The 17,222-nt window shown below is 46.5% G+C and overlaps 1 protein-coding gene across 37 annotated transcripts in view; it reads right to left on the bottom strand.

The window, feature by feature from the left end:
* The window catches only part of KLC1 (kinesin light chain 1), a 70,754-nt gene that overhangs the window by 7,299 nt on the left and 46,233 nt on the right, over nucleotides 1–17,222 (bottom strand). Inside the window, exons 12-16 of one of the 37 annotated variants that reach the window (XM_063793922.1) lie at nucleotides 16,653–16,761; nucleotides 14,626–14,862; nucleotides 6,962–7,092; nucleotides 1,761–1,827; nucleotides 575–656 (exon numbers count right to left, since the gene is read on the bottom strand). In XM_063793922.1, coding sequence (XP_063649992.1) covers nucleotides 591–656; nucleotides 1,761–1,827; nucleotides 6,962–7,092; nucleotides 14,626–14,862; nucleotides 16,653–16,761 — 610 coding nt within the window. In that variant the 3' untranslated portion in view covers nucleotides 575–590. Of the gene's footprint in view, nucleotides 1–574; nucleotides 657–1,760; nucleotides 1,828–6,961; nucleotides 7,093–7,947; nucleotides 8,536–9,136; nucleotides 9,188–14,625; nucleotides 14,863–16,652; nucleotides 16,762–17,222 lie in introns of those variants that run through there. The other 36 variants (XM_063793923.1, XM_063793924.1, XM_063793927.1 and 33 more) reach the window with 36 other exon arrangements.

The raw sequence follows: 17,222 nt of genomic DNA, 5'->3' as shown, positions 1-17,222 counted from the left end.
GGGAGAACACAGCTCAAAAGGGGGCATGGGGCCCCAGGGCCACAGGCATGGGGACCTTGGAAAGAGAGACCCGGAAGATGCTCCAGCTGGGAAGGAATTCACTTCCCACTGACCAGTGTCCGCTAAGCTTCAGGCTTTACTGCCATAGATCACTAAATGCCTATCGTTCTGAAAGGGGTACTTTATGTTTCCAGATTCTTAATTTACAGCCTTATTACAATATTACAATTTAAAAGAGAGTTTGGTGTCGTGGCAAAAAGGTGGCAGGCAGGAAATGCAACAGCATCCGTGAGCAGGAGCCAATCCCCAGCGTGCTGAAGCCACCTCAGCGCCACCTCGGCCTCCCTGAGCCAGCCTGGCCGGGTCGCGGTCGGGGCGGCTCCTGGCACTGGGGCTGCAGGCCGGGTAACAGAATGCTGAGGCACGGCCTCCCGGGTGTTTTGAAAAGGCACCTCCAAGGTTGGTGGACGTCACTATCTAGGAAAGGAAGCCAAGGAGTGCGGCTGGCGCCTCCGGGCAGGGCGGTGAGGGGCGTGGCAGGGCGGGGCGGTCTCACACTCCCAAGACAGGTTACCTAGCCCTGCTGGCCCTCAGTGGGCCAGGTCAGTGTGGCTGGCACTCAGAGCTCGCGAGTCGGCCAGACAATTATTTCGTTCCTGCATGAAAAAACAAATAGAAAAATTACACTTAACCAGGACTTCAAATGATGCCAGCTTCAAATGGCCTCAGGCCTAACAGTACCAGCTGCACAGCTAAATCTAGGTTGGCACTCGAGAGGCCCAGGGGTCAATGTGCATGTAGAAACTCCAAGAAACTGGAGGGCAAACACTGGGTCAGCTACAGGACCCTGTAAAATGAAGAGACTTTCTTTCCTCTTGTCATTAGGGGTGCTTCAAGCAACATGTCCAGCACCCTACAAGCCTCTTTAACAGCCACCGAGAAGGGGGCTGGGGAAAAGCTTTCCCAAGATGGCTGCCTCCCAAGAGTGTTGGGGGACAGGTCGGGGCACTGGCCTGTCTGTGAGGATTAGTGGATCTGGACAACTGGGAGGGCAGTGCCTGGCCACTGTCGCGAGCTCTCAGCACCAGCACAGGGGCAGGGACTGCCAAGTCCCAACAGCTCGAGCTGCCGGGTGGGCCCCAGGCACCTGAGAAACAGGTTCTAGAGCAGCCACAGGCACCCGGCCACCCACTGACAGCCACACCAAAGGGCGGAGTGGATGAAAACTCAAACAGCCTCCGTGATGGGGAAGGGAGGCAGTACTTTCAGATGTAAACCTGATGTGTCTGTGTGAGACCCGAACAACTGCACCGAGTGCTTCAGATTTTAGTGTCAAACTGACAGCACGCTAGTCATCATGTTAACAGAGTTTTGAATACTTCTGAACACTGAACAACAGCTTAAGTAGACAATTAATTATTAATAGTTATAAATTTAGTAGAGGCTAAAATCAAACAATCATACAAACTAGTAATTGGTCGAGCTTTGACAGTACTTTAACAGAATACATTAATTAGGTTAAACGATTTTTAAAGACCATTTGAGATCATTAATTAATATTCTGAGAATGTTCACAGTGTGAACATGCCCATAATTCACATAATCAGTGGTTAAGCAGAATATAAAAATACTACTGTCACAACTGTCTGTCTAGGAACAAACGTGGCGGCGTCCCCAGCCCTCTGCAGGAGCAGGGGCCGAGCAGGGGCCGGGTGCGTGGTCTGGGCACCCTAGGACACAACTCGGGGTAGGCTCCTTACTTGAAAGTGATCTTCAGCAGCCTTGCCACCCACGTTAAGGACATTCAGAGAGCTGGCACGCTTCATGCTGCAACCCGGACACGGACATGCAAGGACAAACGATCAGCACATCGGTCAACCAGCAACAGGAAGCACAAGCAAAGCCCCCTCCAACGCCTCTGTGACACTGGGGGCTCTAGGGACCTTGCCTTCATCTTGCTTGGGTAACCGGGGAGTCCTATGTCTCACTCTATTTAGTGCCCAGGAGAAAAGACCACAGCTTCTCTGCATCTTTCACAGCAAAATGCTTCTTTTAAAGTACCATATGCAAACTCAAAATGTCCTTAGACTTGCACTTTTAAAAAGTGGCTCATCTAGACTGGGTATAATGGCTCAAGTCTGTAATCCCAATGCTTTGGAAGGCCAAGGCAGGAGGATCACTTAAGCCCAGGAGTTCAAGACCATCCCGGGTAACATGGGGAAACCCCATCTCTACAAAAACACAAAAATTAGCCAGGCGTGGTGGCATGCATCTGTAGTCCCAGCTGCTCAGGAGGCAGAGGTGGAGGATCACTTGAGCCCAGGAGGTCAAGGCTGCAGTGAGCCATGACTGCACCACTGCACTGCAGCCTGGGAGACAGAGCAAGACCCTGTCTCTCTTTAAAACAAAACGAAACAAAAAAAAGACCAGCTGCAGTGGCTCACACCTGTAATCTTTGGGAGGCTGAGGCGGGCAGACTGCCTGAGCTCAGGAGTTTGAGACCAGCCTGAGCAACACGGTGAAACCCCATCTCTACTAAAATACAAAAAATTAGCTGGGCATGGTGGCATGTGCCTGTAATTCCAGCTACTTGGGAGGCTGAGGCAGGAAAATCATTTGAACCCAGGAGACAGAGGTTGCAGTGAGCTGAGATCACGCCACTGCACTCCAGCCTACGCAAGAGTGAGACTCTACCTACCAAAAAAAAAAAAAAAAAGCCAGGCGTGGTGGCTCATGCTTGTAATCCCAGCACTTTGGGAGACTGAGGCGGGTGGATCACTTGAGGCCCAGAGTTCACAACCAGCCTGGGCAACGTGGTGAAACCCTGTCTCTACTAAAAATGCAAAAAATTAGCCAGGTGTGGTGGTACACACCTGTAATCCCAGCTACTCTGGAGGCTGAGGCACAAGATTCACTTAAGCCCAGGAGGCAGAGGTTGCAGTGAGCCGAGATCACTCCACTGTACTCCAGCCTGGGCGACAGAGCAAGACTCTGTCTCAGAAAAAAAAAAAAAAAAAAAGCGGGGGAACCATCTGGGAGCAGAGAGGCTCTGCCTTCAGTCTGATGCTTTTCAGGGAGGGTGCTCCAGGGCTCATGTCAGACTCGTCACCACTAAGCGATCATGAAGAGACACTCAAAACTCACTGCTAAAAGAAGATGCATAAATATACTGTCATATTTTTTTTCTATATTAAAAGCTGGGAAATCAACTTTATTGTTAGTAAAATAAACTCTGAAGCCAGTATTTCTCTACTTAGAAAGCAAAATGTAACATGAAGTCATGGTTCTCCACTTAAAGGAATACAGGAATGTATACATATATTTACTTTTCCTCCATCTGATGTATTTAAAATACTTGATGAAACAGCCTATAAATAATCTATAACTTAAATGATGGACAGTCATAAAATGACTATCATTGTTCACCACCACCATGGATGCCTTTGAACATAAACTCCCCTGAAGTTTTAAAGCTAAAGCAACCAATACTGAGGGTTACTTGAATTCTGAACGTGAACTGCATGCAACATGGACAGCGAACATGAGCGCAGCAGTTCCTGGGAAAGCCAAGGACGGTGGCTGTGAGGCTGAGGCACAGGCTTGAGGGGTGACAGGGACAGCCTCACAAAGGACACTGGGATGAGGCTGAAAGCCCAGGGCACCCACCCGTGTGTCAGCAGTGCTGTGAGCACAGCGCCTGGCACATGGCAGATACTCAGCCAGCCCCTGCCGAACAACTGCACCAAAAGCAAGACCTGAATTTCCTTATCCCCAGGCAAAACTCACCCCCAAAATGTCCCAACCAGGACAAAACAAAAACATCCCAATGAAGCCCACAACAGACATTGCTGGAGTCCCAAACAGGTTTTTCTCTACCTAGAACCACTCAAGAACAAAGTATAAAATCAAACCAAATCACAAGTAAATTATCATCTGACATACTCAGTTATTCTTGCTATAAAGTGGCCATTAACTTTTTTTTTTTTTTTTTTTTTTGAGACGAAGTTTCACTCCATCGCCCAGGCTGGAGTGCAGTGGTGTGATCTTGGCTCACTGCAACCTCTGCCCTACTGGGTTCCAGTGATTCTCCTGCCTCAGCCTCCTGAGTAGCTGGGACCACAGGCATGCACCACCTGGCCCGGCTAATTTTTGTATTTTTAGTAGAGACGGGGTTTCGCCATGTTGGCCAGGCTGGTTTCAAACTCCTGATCTCAAGTGATCCACCCACCTAGGCCTCCCAAAGTGCTGGGATTACAGGCATCAGCCACTGCACCAGCCGCCATTAACTCTTTTTAAAAGAGCTACACAACCTTCCCTCAAACCCCCTTTTACGAAACGAAAGAACAACTCGAATCCTCAACGTCTCTTCCTACCACTCTTGCGAACTGCCTTGTTTGAACATGTGGCATTCAAAACCTTTCAGTACAGTCACTGTTAGGAGTCAGCCAAACAGCAAGCTGCAAACACCCTGGTCCTTCAGCGATTCTCAAAAAGTGGCCCCGGGCCAGCAGCCCCAGCACTGTGGGAACTTGTGTGAAATGCAAATTCTGAGATCAGGGACTCAGGAATTGGAAACTCAGGGGTGGGGCCTCACAGTCTCTGTCTGAACAAACCCTCCAAAAGATGTCTGAGACTACTGTCTAGTTAATAAAAACAGTCACTCTTATTTGGAAAGATTATTCAGTTGTATGCATTTTACGGGATGCAATTTCCAAAGTCATGTAGAAAACGTTAGTCCGTGCAAGTGTGTGCATCTATGTCACATGGTTCAGGCTGGCAGTGCTACAGCCCCATGAACACTGACCACAGTTCTAACACTGGGGACTGGTCACACACTGCTACATTTTTATCACGGCAAAGACACAAAACACGAAAAAACAGAACAAATCTGAGAGCTGTCATGTGGGAGTGTGGTCCAAGTTACAACACTCAGCACCAGAATTGGACTCTGCACTTAAAAGGCTTCAAAACTTAAGAACCTCAAACAATCAGTGTGATCCCCTCCAGGAATTAAATAATGTCCAGAATGCTCTCTCTGGGCATCATGTAATTCCTGGAGGGGATCTGAGAGCTGCTGTGTGACTCCTCACATCATTCCAAGGAAGCGACACCAAGCAGTCACGCAGCACTGCTCCAACCCTCTCAATGCTGTAAGAAGAAATGTGTAATCTCAAAATTCATCGAGAGGCAGATAGTAATCTATCATTTTGGTTCCGGAAATCTGTAAACATTTTAAAATAAGATCACTATTCCAAAGGCAATTTAAAATCCATTTCCCCCAAATAAGAGTTCATTTGTTTCATTGTAAGCAATTTGCTGCTAAGTCCCCATAAACTTCCAGAAGTCCAGTCTTCAAATCCTTGGGATCTTCCAGGGAGTTTTCTGAATGAACATTTGTGGGGCTCCTAAAACTCCCTCTCCAGAAATGGGCTGGAAAACAGTTGTGAGAAGCTCCTTACAAAAGCCACGTCACTCCTCTTGCCTCAGGCCTGCACCTCTCTCACAGCCATGAAGAGGAGTCTCCATCCACGACAGAGACTCCCACAGGGATACCAAGCGGACAAGAGGGTGAGCCCTACCACCAAGGGACTGGGCCATCTCTGGCCACCCCGCACCCTGGCCGTGTATGGCAACAGTTCTAAGGGCTTAGGTTATCAGGGATACTGAGAGAGATGAAAAAGTGGACATACTTTTTTTTAAAATAGCTTTTAAAAGACAAAATAGGCCAGGCACGGTGGCTCACACCTGTAATCCCAGCAATTTGGGAGGCCGAGACGGGAAGATCACCTGAAGTCAGGAGTTCGAGACCAGCCTGGCTAACATGGTGAAACCCCGTTTCTACTAAAAATACAAAAAACTAGCCAGGCGTGGTGGCATGTGCCTGTAATCCCAGCTACTCGGGAGGCTGAGGCAGGAGAATCACTTGAACCCAGGAGGCGGAGGTTGCGGTGACCGAGATGGTGCCATTGCACTCCAGCTTGGGGAACAAGAACGAAACTCCATCTCAACAACAACAATGAAAAAGACAGAGTAACGAAACAACTGATCAGGCACATAACTTTATTATTTCCAGTATGTTCTCCAGAAGAACTCGGTTTCACCATCCTGAGGTGATCAGACTTCTTACTCACAGAACTTAAAGTGGGATCACTTGTAAAATAGTTTTACTAGGAATCAGTCTCTAAAAAGTCGGTTACCATTTAGGAAGTCAGAGTTACACAGAGTGGCTGGCAAAAGTCTGCCTCATGAGAAATACGTCCAAGCCAGGAGCAGCTGCCCAGAGGTGACCCTGGACACTGCGGCAGGGACAATCTGTCAACTTTGTGCACCATATTAAAAACAAAGGATATCTTAAGAACCAAATTCCTTTGACAACTTAAATGTTATTTTTCAAAAGCCTCTAAGACCCATGACTCAAACCTTTTTTTAAACATATGAAAAGCCTGAGGTTTTGAAAATCTCCTTATAATAAAGTCTTAAAAGTTCTGATCCTATTTGAAACCATTTTTCTCCCTATTATAATACTGTATGAGATTTAATATAGTCATAGCTAACATCTGATTTATTTAAAAGATTAAAATTTTTAAAGATTTAAACTAATGCTAATTTAAAAAATAATGCATATCTAGAGTAAACAAGTTCAAAATGCTCAACGTTTTAATATAAATTCCCACATTTCGTTGCTAAGGCTTTCTTAGAACATGTGACAGAATCAAAAAATTCCATAAATTTCTTTTAAAGGTATTCGCCCTTTAGCCACTAACAGGAAGTTACCCAATTACTTCTCAACCTATCCTGGGAAAAACCTACGTGGCAACTATGAAACCCTTCGGTTGTGAGAATACGGGAACCAACTGGAGTGTCTTTCCTCAAGTCTGTGGGTGAGGAAGGCTGCGCTAGGAAGAGAAGCAGCCCAGCGGCCGGCGTGCAGGGAGTCGGGAGAGCTGGAAGAGATAGTTACCCGGGGTTCTTTGGCTCACTCTCTCGTGAACTTCCTCCCTTCAGCTTCCTAACCAGCTTCTCACTGCTGCGTCTAATGGAAGCCCGGAGTTTGCTAAAGGAACCACTGCGTTTTAAAGATCCAGTGCCATCCTGAAAAAAACGTGAACAAACGTGAAGCTGCAGGTGGTTCTCCCTCCTTCCCACAAGAGCCATACCGGGTGCAAATAAGAGCTCCACCAAGGCCGCCCTGCTTGCCAGCAGCTCACTGCTGACAGAGTCTTGCAGAAACCACCAATTACCATGTACGTGAATATACTTTAACTAGAAATTGTTCTTTTTAAGTTTCATTAAAGATAATCCAATGATCATGAAAACCTTTGGACATAAGGAAGCTCATTCAAACAAGTGATCGCATCCCAAAAGCAATGTGAATCCTGCTATTTTGAGACAAAAGCCAACACACAAAGTCTCAGGAAAATTAAAGCAGCTTCTAAGAATATCATCAAAATCGACTTCCACATTTAACAGATACATAAGCATCTGGTACAAGTAACACAGTACAGGACCCAAACCATTTGGATCTGACAGAGGCTCTTCCTTTTAACAGTTTCGTCTAAATGCAATAGTTGGAGGTACTGTTTCCTTCAGTAAATTTTACAGAACAGTTTCATTAAATGTTAACTACAAAGGTGGTTGGAAAATTAAATAAAATGCTCATTCTATACAAATAACTAAAAATCCTCAGACAACCTTGTAGGGAGGTGAGAGTGCCCAGCTCTCATCTTAACTGATACAGGTATTAATAAGTGAAATACTTGGCAGTATCTGAACATGAAAATAAAAAACACAGAGTGAAGAAGATGTGCATACAGCAGCATTTCTTCTTGGAAGGAACTCCTTGGTGAGATGAACTGTCACCCCATGACCCCTAGCAGCTGTGCCATGCGGCGTTTCATGGATAAAGAGTGAGAAGTTCTACCAAGCAGACAGACACCAAGACACAGGTCAGTCGGAGTGAGTTTATTAGAAGTTAGAAAGACACAAATACACAAATCACTGAGCACTTCAAGATTAGTAGAGAAAAGCAGAATGCCCAAATTTCACACACAGACTACACAGCAAATGCTACTGGGGCATATCCTAGGGAGACCCGGAGTCCGAGCGGGGCCCCCAGGGCTCTAAGTACCACGGAGCACGTGCGGCACATGCCTTGCTCTAAGGCTTAGTTACGTCAACAGGTCACCGTCATGCCATTGCAACAACACCTTGTGTGACACTTAACTACCTGTTATCAAAGTGAACAGCTAATCGCTCTTAATTTTTAAACTCGTGTATTACACAGTAAATGGATTTTATTAATACAGTTTATATTACTAAGTACATATCTGGCAAAGCTACATGTATACAGAAATCAGGAACCCCCCCAAAAAGGACAGCAGCACCGAAAGGAATGGCCAGTTCACAGAGAGGTGCAGCTCTGACAAGATCCTAGGGGCTGCTAGACACAGCGGGCAGCACTGGAGAGAGAAGGGAAGCTGCGGGAGACGCCACCCGTCATGCAGGAGACAGTGTGAGAGTCACGGGCGGCTAGGCCTGTCAGACAGAAAGGAGAGAGAAAACCCACGTGAAACCGCGGCGAGGAAAGGCAACAGGCTCTGCATAACAGCCTGGCTTACAGTATTTCTAGGTCACAAGTCTCAGCAGCCTTCTGAGTGGCTTTAGGACTGGGATGACCTTCTGCCTGCTTCTACCAGCCCAGCATAAAGCAGGTGCTGGGCCTCGTGGTGCATTTCACAGAATCCAGACTGGTCCATTCCCAATGGTCATCAAAGTAAATGTCAACACTTTAAGCGTAAAGATTGGCAACGTATTAGAAATCTCCTTGACACTTGGTGTAAAAGGCTTTACAAGTAACTGTACATAAGGAGATTATGCGATGAAAAACATAGGGACCAAAATAAAGGCTACAGGTATGACTTTCATTCTCTTAAAAACACATTTTAGACATTTCAGAAACTTTAGGAAACCACGGACTTTAAAAGTCTACAGCCCATTTTAAACATGCAGTTGATAATCCAAAAGAAAATTAATTTCCACAGGCAGCAATGCGTCCTGGGTCCTGCCAGATTGGAAAGCCGACGTCTCGACAGAAGCACCAGACGGCAGGGCCTGCAGCCCGCCCGCTCGGACTCACCATGGGACGCTGAGCAAGTCATTTAACCAGCCCGAGCTTCATTTTTCTCATCTTTAAAATGGAAAAATAACACTTGTTACCAACACCTCAAAAATGTGGGGAGGACAAGAAAACATAAGTTTTTGCTGCTCTTTAGAAAAAGGATGCTAAAATGCTAACATATCGTCATTAACAGTGCAGCCCTTGCTGTTCATTTCAAAACTCACTGCTACACTACAGTAGTATTATAATACACCTGAACTAAATACTTGGCAGAACACAGAAGATTCATTTCACTCAGATTCAAAAGTATTTCATGTGACACACACACACACACACGCGTGCACACACGCTCACTCATGCTCTCTCTCCCCTCTGCAGCTGCTGGAGTAGCAAGCTGACAGCTGGGCAATGGGCCCAGGAGTCCCAGAATTGGGGTCCGACCCAGCTGCCTCCTCCTCCCTGAGCCTCTGCAGACCCAGACCAGCACCTGGGGTTGGCAATGGAGCGGGTCTGCCCCACTCTGGGTCAGTCTGCCTGCTTCCCTGAACTTGCCACCTGAGGACCTTGGCTGTGAGAACCAGGGGGAAGGCCGGCGGCTGCCCTGGCCCAGGCAGATTTCCATTCAACTGGACTTCAGGGCCTGGGAGGATTCACTGCATTCTAACAGCTTAAGAAACTGTCTACCTCTTTATATTACTGGGAAAGAATATTCACATTACAAAGGTGGGTTACCTGAGCAGGATTAATAGGATCATGTGTTCACAGTTTAAAAATATGCAATCATCGTTATTATCTGTATACACTAGGATCTCAGATAATTTGGTGCTTAAGTTTATTTTTGGCATATTCTAGTTGTCTCACTAGTGTAATTTGAGACAGATTCTGGCTCTGTCGCCCAGGCTGGAGTGCAGTGGCATGATCTTGGCTCAATGCAGCCTCCACCTACTGGGTTCAAGCGATTCCCTGCCTCAGCCTCCTGAGTAGCTGGGATTACAGGCGCGCGCGACCATGCCTGGCTGATTTTTGTTTTTTTCGCACAGATGAGTTTTCGCCATGTTGGCCAGGCTGGTCTCGAACTCCTGGCCTCAAGTGATCCACCCGCCTCGGCCTCCCAAAGTCCTGGGATTACAGGCATGAGCCACCTCGCCCAGCCCTTATTGTCATTTTTTAAAAATAAAAATTCATCTATTTCTAACCATATATTCCATTCCCCAATAATCCTAGGTAAGAATTTAGTGTCTTCGAAACGTGTAGAAATCTTAACATGGGAGCAGTGTGAAAAGAATGGCAAGACGGAGAGAGGCTGCTTCAGAAGGCCCCAGCAGAGCTGGTGACCTGCAGACAGACAAAGGTGGTGCATCTGGGAGGCAGGCCCCGGGCTCCACCTAGGATAGAGGATGTGTGATGTGGCTCTATGTGTCTCATGGGACCACTGTAAAGACAACTGCTAAATGATGAGACAGCCCAAGGGGCTCCCACATCCCAACAGGGACCTGGTGCTGGTGGCTGACACATGCACATCACACCATGAACATGAAGCCACACGGACAGCAGTTATGGAAGACCCAGTTTTACCCAGAAAAGGATTTCTGTGCACAATGCAGTTGCATTTTCAGAGGCAAGACCGTGAGAGAGAGCCAACTGAGACTCACGGTGACAGCGGCTTCCAGATCTGCATGTGTCACACGAAAACGAGGTCACAGAGGTGCCGCTGTCAAGTTTAATCATAGTCCCTACCGTGTGTACCTAAAGAGAACTGTCCTTCCCTGGACAAACCACCCACCAGGTCGAGACTCCGATCCAGACGCTCCCTGCACATTACCAGCGTCTGTCACCACCCGCTTTCCTTCTCAGTTCTGTGTGACACCAACGCCCAGGGCCCACAGGGGACGATTATCATTAACCAGTTTGTCCTTTCTTTGACCACATGACTCTTTGTTTTCAATGTTACTTATGAATATTGAGAAAAACTGAGCCCAATATCTGGTGTATGTGGTTATTATAACTTAATCAAAAGCTGTCACGTTCATTCCTGGCAGTCACTTCTGCTGAAGCTGTAACTTCCCAACAGGGAGGCACAATGTTTTTCCCTATGGTAGTAGTTTTCAACCTTTTAAAAAGCATTAAAATGCCTTCTAGGCTGAGGCAGGAGAATCGCTGGAACCCGGAAGGCAAAGGTTGCAGTGAGTGGAGATTGTGCCACCTAACTCCAGCCTGGGCAACCTCCATCTCAAAAAAAAAAAAAAAAAAAAAAAATACATATACATACATATACATATACATATATATATATATATAATTGAAATCACATTTTCTCATTATACAGATAACAGGTCTAGTTGTTTTCTTTTCTTTTTTTTTTTTTTTCTCGAGACACTCTTGCTCTGTCACCCAGGCTGGAGTGCGGTGGTGTGATCTCGGCTCACTGCAACCTCTGCCTCCAGGTTTCAAGGGATTCCCCTGCCTTGGCCTCCCAAGTAGCTGGGATTACAGGTGCCTGCTACCATGCCCAGCTAATTTTTGCATTTTTAGTAGAGATAGAGTTTCCCCATGTTGGCCAAGCTGGTCTCAAACTACTAACCTCAAATGATCCACCCGCCTTGGCCTCCCAAAGTGGTGGGATTACAGGCATGAGCTACAGCAACCGGCCACAGGTATAGTCTTTTCTTTTTTTTTTTTTTCTTTTTGAGACAGAGTCTTGCTCTGTCACCCAGGCTGGAGTGCAGTGACGTGATCTTGGCTCACGGCAAGGTCCGCCTCCCGGGTTCACATCATTCTCCTGCCTCAGCCTCCTGAGTAGCTGGGACTACAGGCGCCCGCAACCATGCACGGCTAATTTTTTATATTTTTAGTAGAGAGGGGGTTTCACCGTGTTGGCCAGGATAGTCTCGATCTGACCTCGTGATCCGCCCGCCTCAGCTTCACAAAGTGCTGGGATTACAGGTGTGAGCCACCGCGCCCGGCAAGGTATAGTCTTAACATTTACCTCAACACCTATGTCTCTATTTTAACTTAATTGCATAATACTGAAAAAAATCTTGATGCACACAAATAAGTGGCTACAGTGGTAACGGTCTGCTTTGCAATCTCAGGGAAATTTTCACTTAAACAGAAACAGCATGAGAAACTTTGTTCTAACATCTATATAAAGACAAACTAATGTGCTGACCTGAACCGTGTTAATATTTAAATAAGACAACAGTTAAAATGGGCCCCTTTTACTGTCTCTAATTATCCCTCAAAAAAGTTGATTAAAAATTAATACCTATGTGCATACTGCCCTACCATTTAAAAAATAAGAAAAGTCGGTGGTTTATGCCTGTAATCCCAGCACTTTGGGAGGCCGAGGCGGGCAGATCACGAGGTCAGGAGTTAGAGACCAGCCTGGCCAACATGGTGAAACCCTGTCTCTACTAAAAATTAAAAAATTAGCCAGGTGTGGTGGCGCACACCTGTAATCCCAGCTCCTCAGGAGGCTGAGGCAGGAGAATTGCTTGAACCAGGAGGCAGAGGTTGCAGTGAGCCGAGATAGCGTGACTGCACTCCAGCCTGGGCGACAGAGCAAGATTCTTGTCTCGGGGGGGGAAAAGTGTACTTTGAAAAGAAAATCAAAAGTTGGTTGAGTTTAGCATTCTGCCTTCTCAGAACCTTAGAGCTGTGGGGTTGGAGGCCAAGGCCTTCCTCTGAAGACTCTGAGGCAGCCTCAGCTGCCCACCCAGTGAATTCACTCATTTTATCTAAGACTCAATCCGAAGAGGGGGCTGCCTCCATGCACAAAGTGAGTCTAGGAACCACTGCACTGGATAATTTAAAACTCAAACTGTTTTGGTAGATCACCCGTGGCCAACGCACCCTGGGATGAATTCCATCAAACCTGCAGAGCTATCAGGGGACACACCAGAAACACAGCCTGCGCATGGCCTATAGAATCAGGTGTCCAAAGTGAGAAAGGAAGCGTGGAAGGAGGAAACCAGCAGGCGCGCAGAGGAGCAGCTGCTTTCATCCCCAGCAGCGACACTTCCAGCCCGCGGGCCTGACGGGAACACCTGCCCACGAACCCCCTGCAGGGGACACGAGTTCTCCTTCCTCTCCGAGTCCATCTTTAAGATGGTAACAGAGCTCTGAATTGTCACCATTTTATCATCAGATGATTTCATGTCAACATGGACCTAGAAATACTGTCTCAAGAGAAACTTCCTCCAGAACTTCATTCAAGAGGATCACAATCTGCACCCTGGCTCCTAGAGCCTAGATAAAGGACTTGTCCTTCTATACAAAGCATGCAGGTACGACAGCAACCAAGAGAAGAGTACAGTACACAGTTCTGACAGGATGCGGGCGACAGGGAGGCCTGCGGGCCAGGATTTCAGTTTAGACTACTGCCCAACTGGGGTTGAGTGGGCAAAGCAGATGCTGATTGGTTGTCTTGGCACAGAGAAAAACCAAAGCAAGAAAGCTGCCAGATAGACAGTCAAAGAGAATGTTCTCCCTCAAATTTTGCTACTAACATTTTTTATAAAATATTTATTTAGAAGCTCCTACCAAACTGCTATAGCTATAGAAAATCCTAAAGAATAAAAGGATTTACATTGTAAGAAAGCCCAAAACTACAATTTGACAGAACATCTGTAGAATTATAACTAATCAAACTGTACTACGGCAACTTCAAAAAACCAACTGTGCCCCTAGATAAGTCAAATGCCGCCTTCAATTCTCCCTGACAAAAGCAAAATACCAAAGACACCAGCTTATGTATCAAAAAAAAAAAAAAAAAAAATCCATGTGCTAAAAAAATTCACTGGAGAAAAAGTGTCCAGAAGGCCACATGGTCTTTGGCAACCACTGGATAAACAGCAGTGGTTAGGAATTTCCAGGGGCAAACCAGTAAAACCCAGAGGGGGCCCTGTGCAGCCTCTCAGGCACATGGCGGGCTGGCAACCAGGAAGAGCCAGCCCCAAAGATCTGGACGCCCTCTCAGGGGAAATGCAGGACGCTCAGGACTGAGGCAGGACATCAAGAGAGCAGCCACGTAAGCTCTTGTTTCTGACCTGTTTTCTAAAAACAAATTCCACTTAAACAGCATCTCCCTTTAAAGCACTTCAACTCATTCTAACAAAATCTAGAGCAGCTTGGTCAGTGAAGTTAGGAGCACTGGAGTTAGCAATGAAATGGGTGAGTTAAAGAAGCAAGTTAGTTATCTGCCACACTGATCCCAATATTAAAATGAAACCAGATAGGGATCATGCTTTAAATAGCCAGGACACTCAATCAGCATTTAAGTGCTCAAAGTTAAGCCAAACAGCTTTCATGGATTCCTGAGAAGAAAATTACCACTTTAAACAAATAACAGACTTCAGTATTAGCAGAAGTGAAGAACTTACAGAAAGCTTAATTGGCACTTAATTTGAGAAAAGCAGAAGGTCTAGCACATGAGACAGGAGGAAGGCCTGGCAAGCGCCACTTGGGGGCGCCTCCCGGAGCACGTGCCCGCTGTGTACTGTACTTACCCCGTTCCACTCTACGCTCATACTCACTTCCTCCCCTCCGTCAGGGCCACTCTCGTACTTGACCACGTCCACGTTGAGGCTCTCACGGCTCCTGCGCTTCTCCATGTTCTCAGGGTCATTGAGCACTTCTGCCACCCTCTGTTTGTGAACATTGTCAAGACCCTGTGAGCCAGGCAGGGGAAAATGGTTTGACCCATTAGCACTTAAGATTTTCTTAGGTATTTCTGAGATACTTCGCTAGAAAAAAAAAAAAAAAAACAGTTCTTAATCACTGGAGGGAAAAACATTGGAAGAGTGGTTCCTTGGAGGGGGTGAGGGTGGAGGCGGGGAACTGGAAACACAAAGGACCCCTTAGGGGAACAGTGATGGGGCTGGGATTGCACAGGGTGTGTGCCCGTGTTCAACTATTCTGGGTCTATACCTAGGACTGCAACTGCTGGGTCATGTGGTTTTCTAAGTTTAACTTTTAGATAAGCCATCAAACTTCTCCAATGCCTGAACCATTTTACATTCCCACCAGCAAGAAGACATGAGACTCCAGCATCTCCACCTCCTCACCAATGCCTATTTTCCATTTGTTCGCTTATTATAGCCAGTCTAGTGGGGATGAGGTAGCATCTCACTGTGATTTCAGTTAATATTTCTATAATGACTAAAGATGTTGAGTATCTTTTCATGTGATTGTTGGCTATCTGTATATCATCTTCAGTAAAATGTCTATTCAGGTCCTTTGCTCATTTTTTAACTGGGTTGTCTTTTTGTCTGGATACCAAAACCTTATGAGATACATCATTTGCAAATATCTTCCCCTGTTGCATGGGTGTCTTTTCACTTTTTCTTTTTTTTTTTTTTCTTTCTTTGAGACAGGGTCTCGCTCTGTTGCCCAGACTGGAGTGCAGTGGTACCATCTAAGCTCACTGCAACCTCCAGCTCCCAGGTTCAAGCGATCCTCCCACCTCAGACTCCCAAATAGCTGGGACCACAGGCTTGGGCCAACACACCTGGCTAATTTAAAAAAAAAATTTTTGTAGAGACAAAGTATCACTATGTTGCCCAGGCTGGTTTCCAACTCCTGAGCTCAAGGGATCCTCCCACCTCAGCCTCCCAAAGTGCAGGAATTGCAGGTGCTCAGCACCACACCCAGTCCCCTTTCACTTTCTTGATGATGTCCTTAGATGCACAAGAGCTTTTAACTTTGGTGAATCCAACAGATCTAGTTTTTATTTTGCTGTTCATGCTTTTGGGGTCATATTCATGCTATTTTATTTTATTTTATTTTAATTTTTGAGACGGAGTCTCGCTCTGTTGCCCAGGCTGGAGTGCAGTAGCGCAATCTCGGCTCACTGCAACCTCTGCCTCCTGAGTTCAAGCGACTCTCCTGCCTCAGCCTCCCCAGTAGCTGGGACTACAGGCTTGTGCCACTGCACTGTGTTTTTAGTAGAGATGGGGTTTTTCCATGCTAGCCAGGCTGGTCTCGAACTCCTGACCTCAGGCAATCCACCCACCTTGGCCTCCCAAAGTGCTGGGATTCAAGTGTGAGCCACTGTGCCCAGCCTCATGCTTTTTTTTTTTTTTTTTTAAATTTAGACGGAGTCTCGTTCTGTCACCCAGGTTGGAGTGCAATGGCATGATATTGGCCCACTGCAGCCTCCACCTCCCAGGTTCAAGCGATTCTCCTGTCTCAGCATCCCGAGTAGCTGGGATTACAGGATTACAGGCGTGTGCCACCACGCCCAGCTAATTTTTGTATTTTTAGTAGAGACGGGGTTTCACCATGTTGGCCAGGCTGGTCTTGAACTCCTGACCTCAGGTGATCTGCCCATGCTGGCCTCCCAAAGTGCTGGGATTAAAGGTGTGAACCACCACGCCCGGCCTCATGCTCTTTTAAACAATATAACTTTATTTGTTCAAACTAAAATAATCAACATTTTCTATTTCTAAATCAAGCTTTCAATAAAAGTCATGTAAAAGAGAAGCATTCAATTCAAAGTTCCCATGGGCCGGTTAAGGACAGAAGTATGACTAACCTGTTTACGAGACCTCATAGCAGCTTCTTCTAATGTTTCTGCAGCTTCAAATTTGCCTTGACGTCTGTAAAGTGCCCCAAGGTTTTTTAGAGTGGTTGTAACAGTTGGACTGTAAGAAAGCACATGACATACAGAACTATGACATATAAGCTCTGAACAACCACTATCAACAGCACATAATCTAAAGAACTAACAGACTTCTGTTTTGGCTTGAATATATTTTAACTTTCTCTTGTACTTTTCTGAAACTGTAAAATTGTAAAGCGTTCTTCCCTCTCAGGTAGCTCTGCCTCCCATGACCCTGGCCCGTCCTGTAGACAGCCCCTGCAGGCCAGGCTAACACCACACTCCATCCAGGCTGAGGCGGCTCTCACAGACCACTGGCCACTCTGTCAACAGAAACATCTGGGCCAGGTCTGTGTGGTATCAGCATGCTTTCCCTGGAGACGACTTGGTCTGCGCCGACAGTAACGACGAACAGTGCTCTGAATGTTGCTGCTCACGTGCTCCCGTCTCCTCTCAAGTACCCGGGAGAAGACAGCAAAGCAGAACCTCCTTATCAGTGGGGTG

This window comes from Pan troglodytes, chromosome 15, assembly GCF_028858775.2.
Source record: "Pan troglodytes isolate AG18354 chromosome 15, NHGRI_mPanTro3-v2.0_pri, whole genome shotgun sequence".
NCBI classification, from domain to species: domain Eukaryota; kingdom Metazoa; phylum Chordata; class Mammalia; order Primates; family Hominidae; genus Pan; species Pan troglodytes.
The sequence above is the reverse complement of the archived record's forward strand: the minus strand, read 5'-3'. Positions and strand labels throughout refer to the sequence as shown.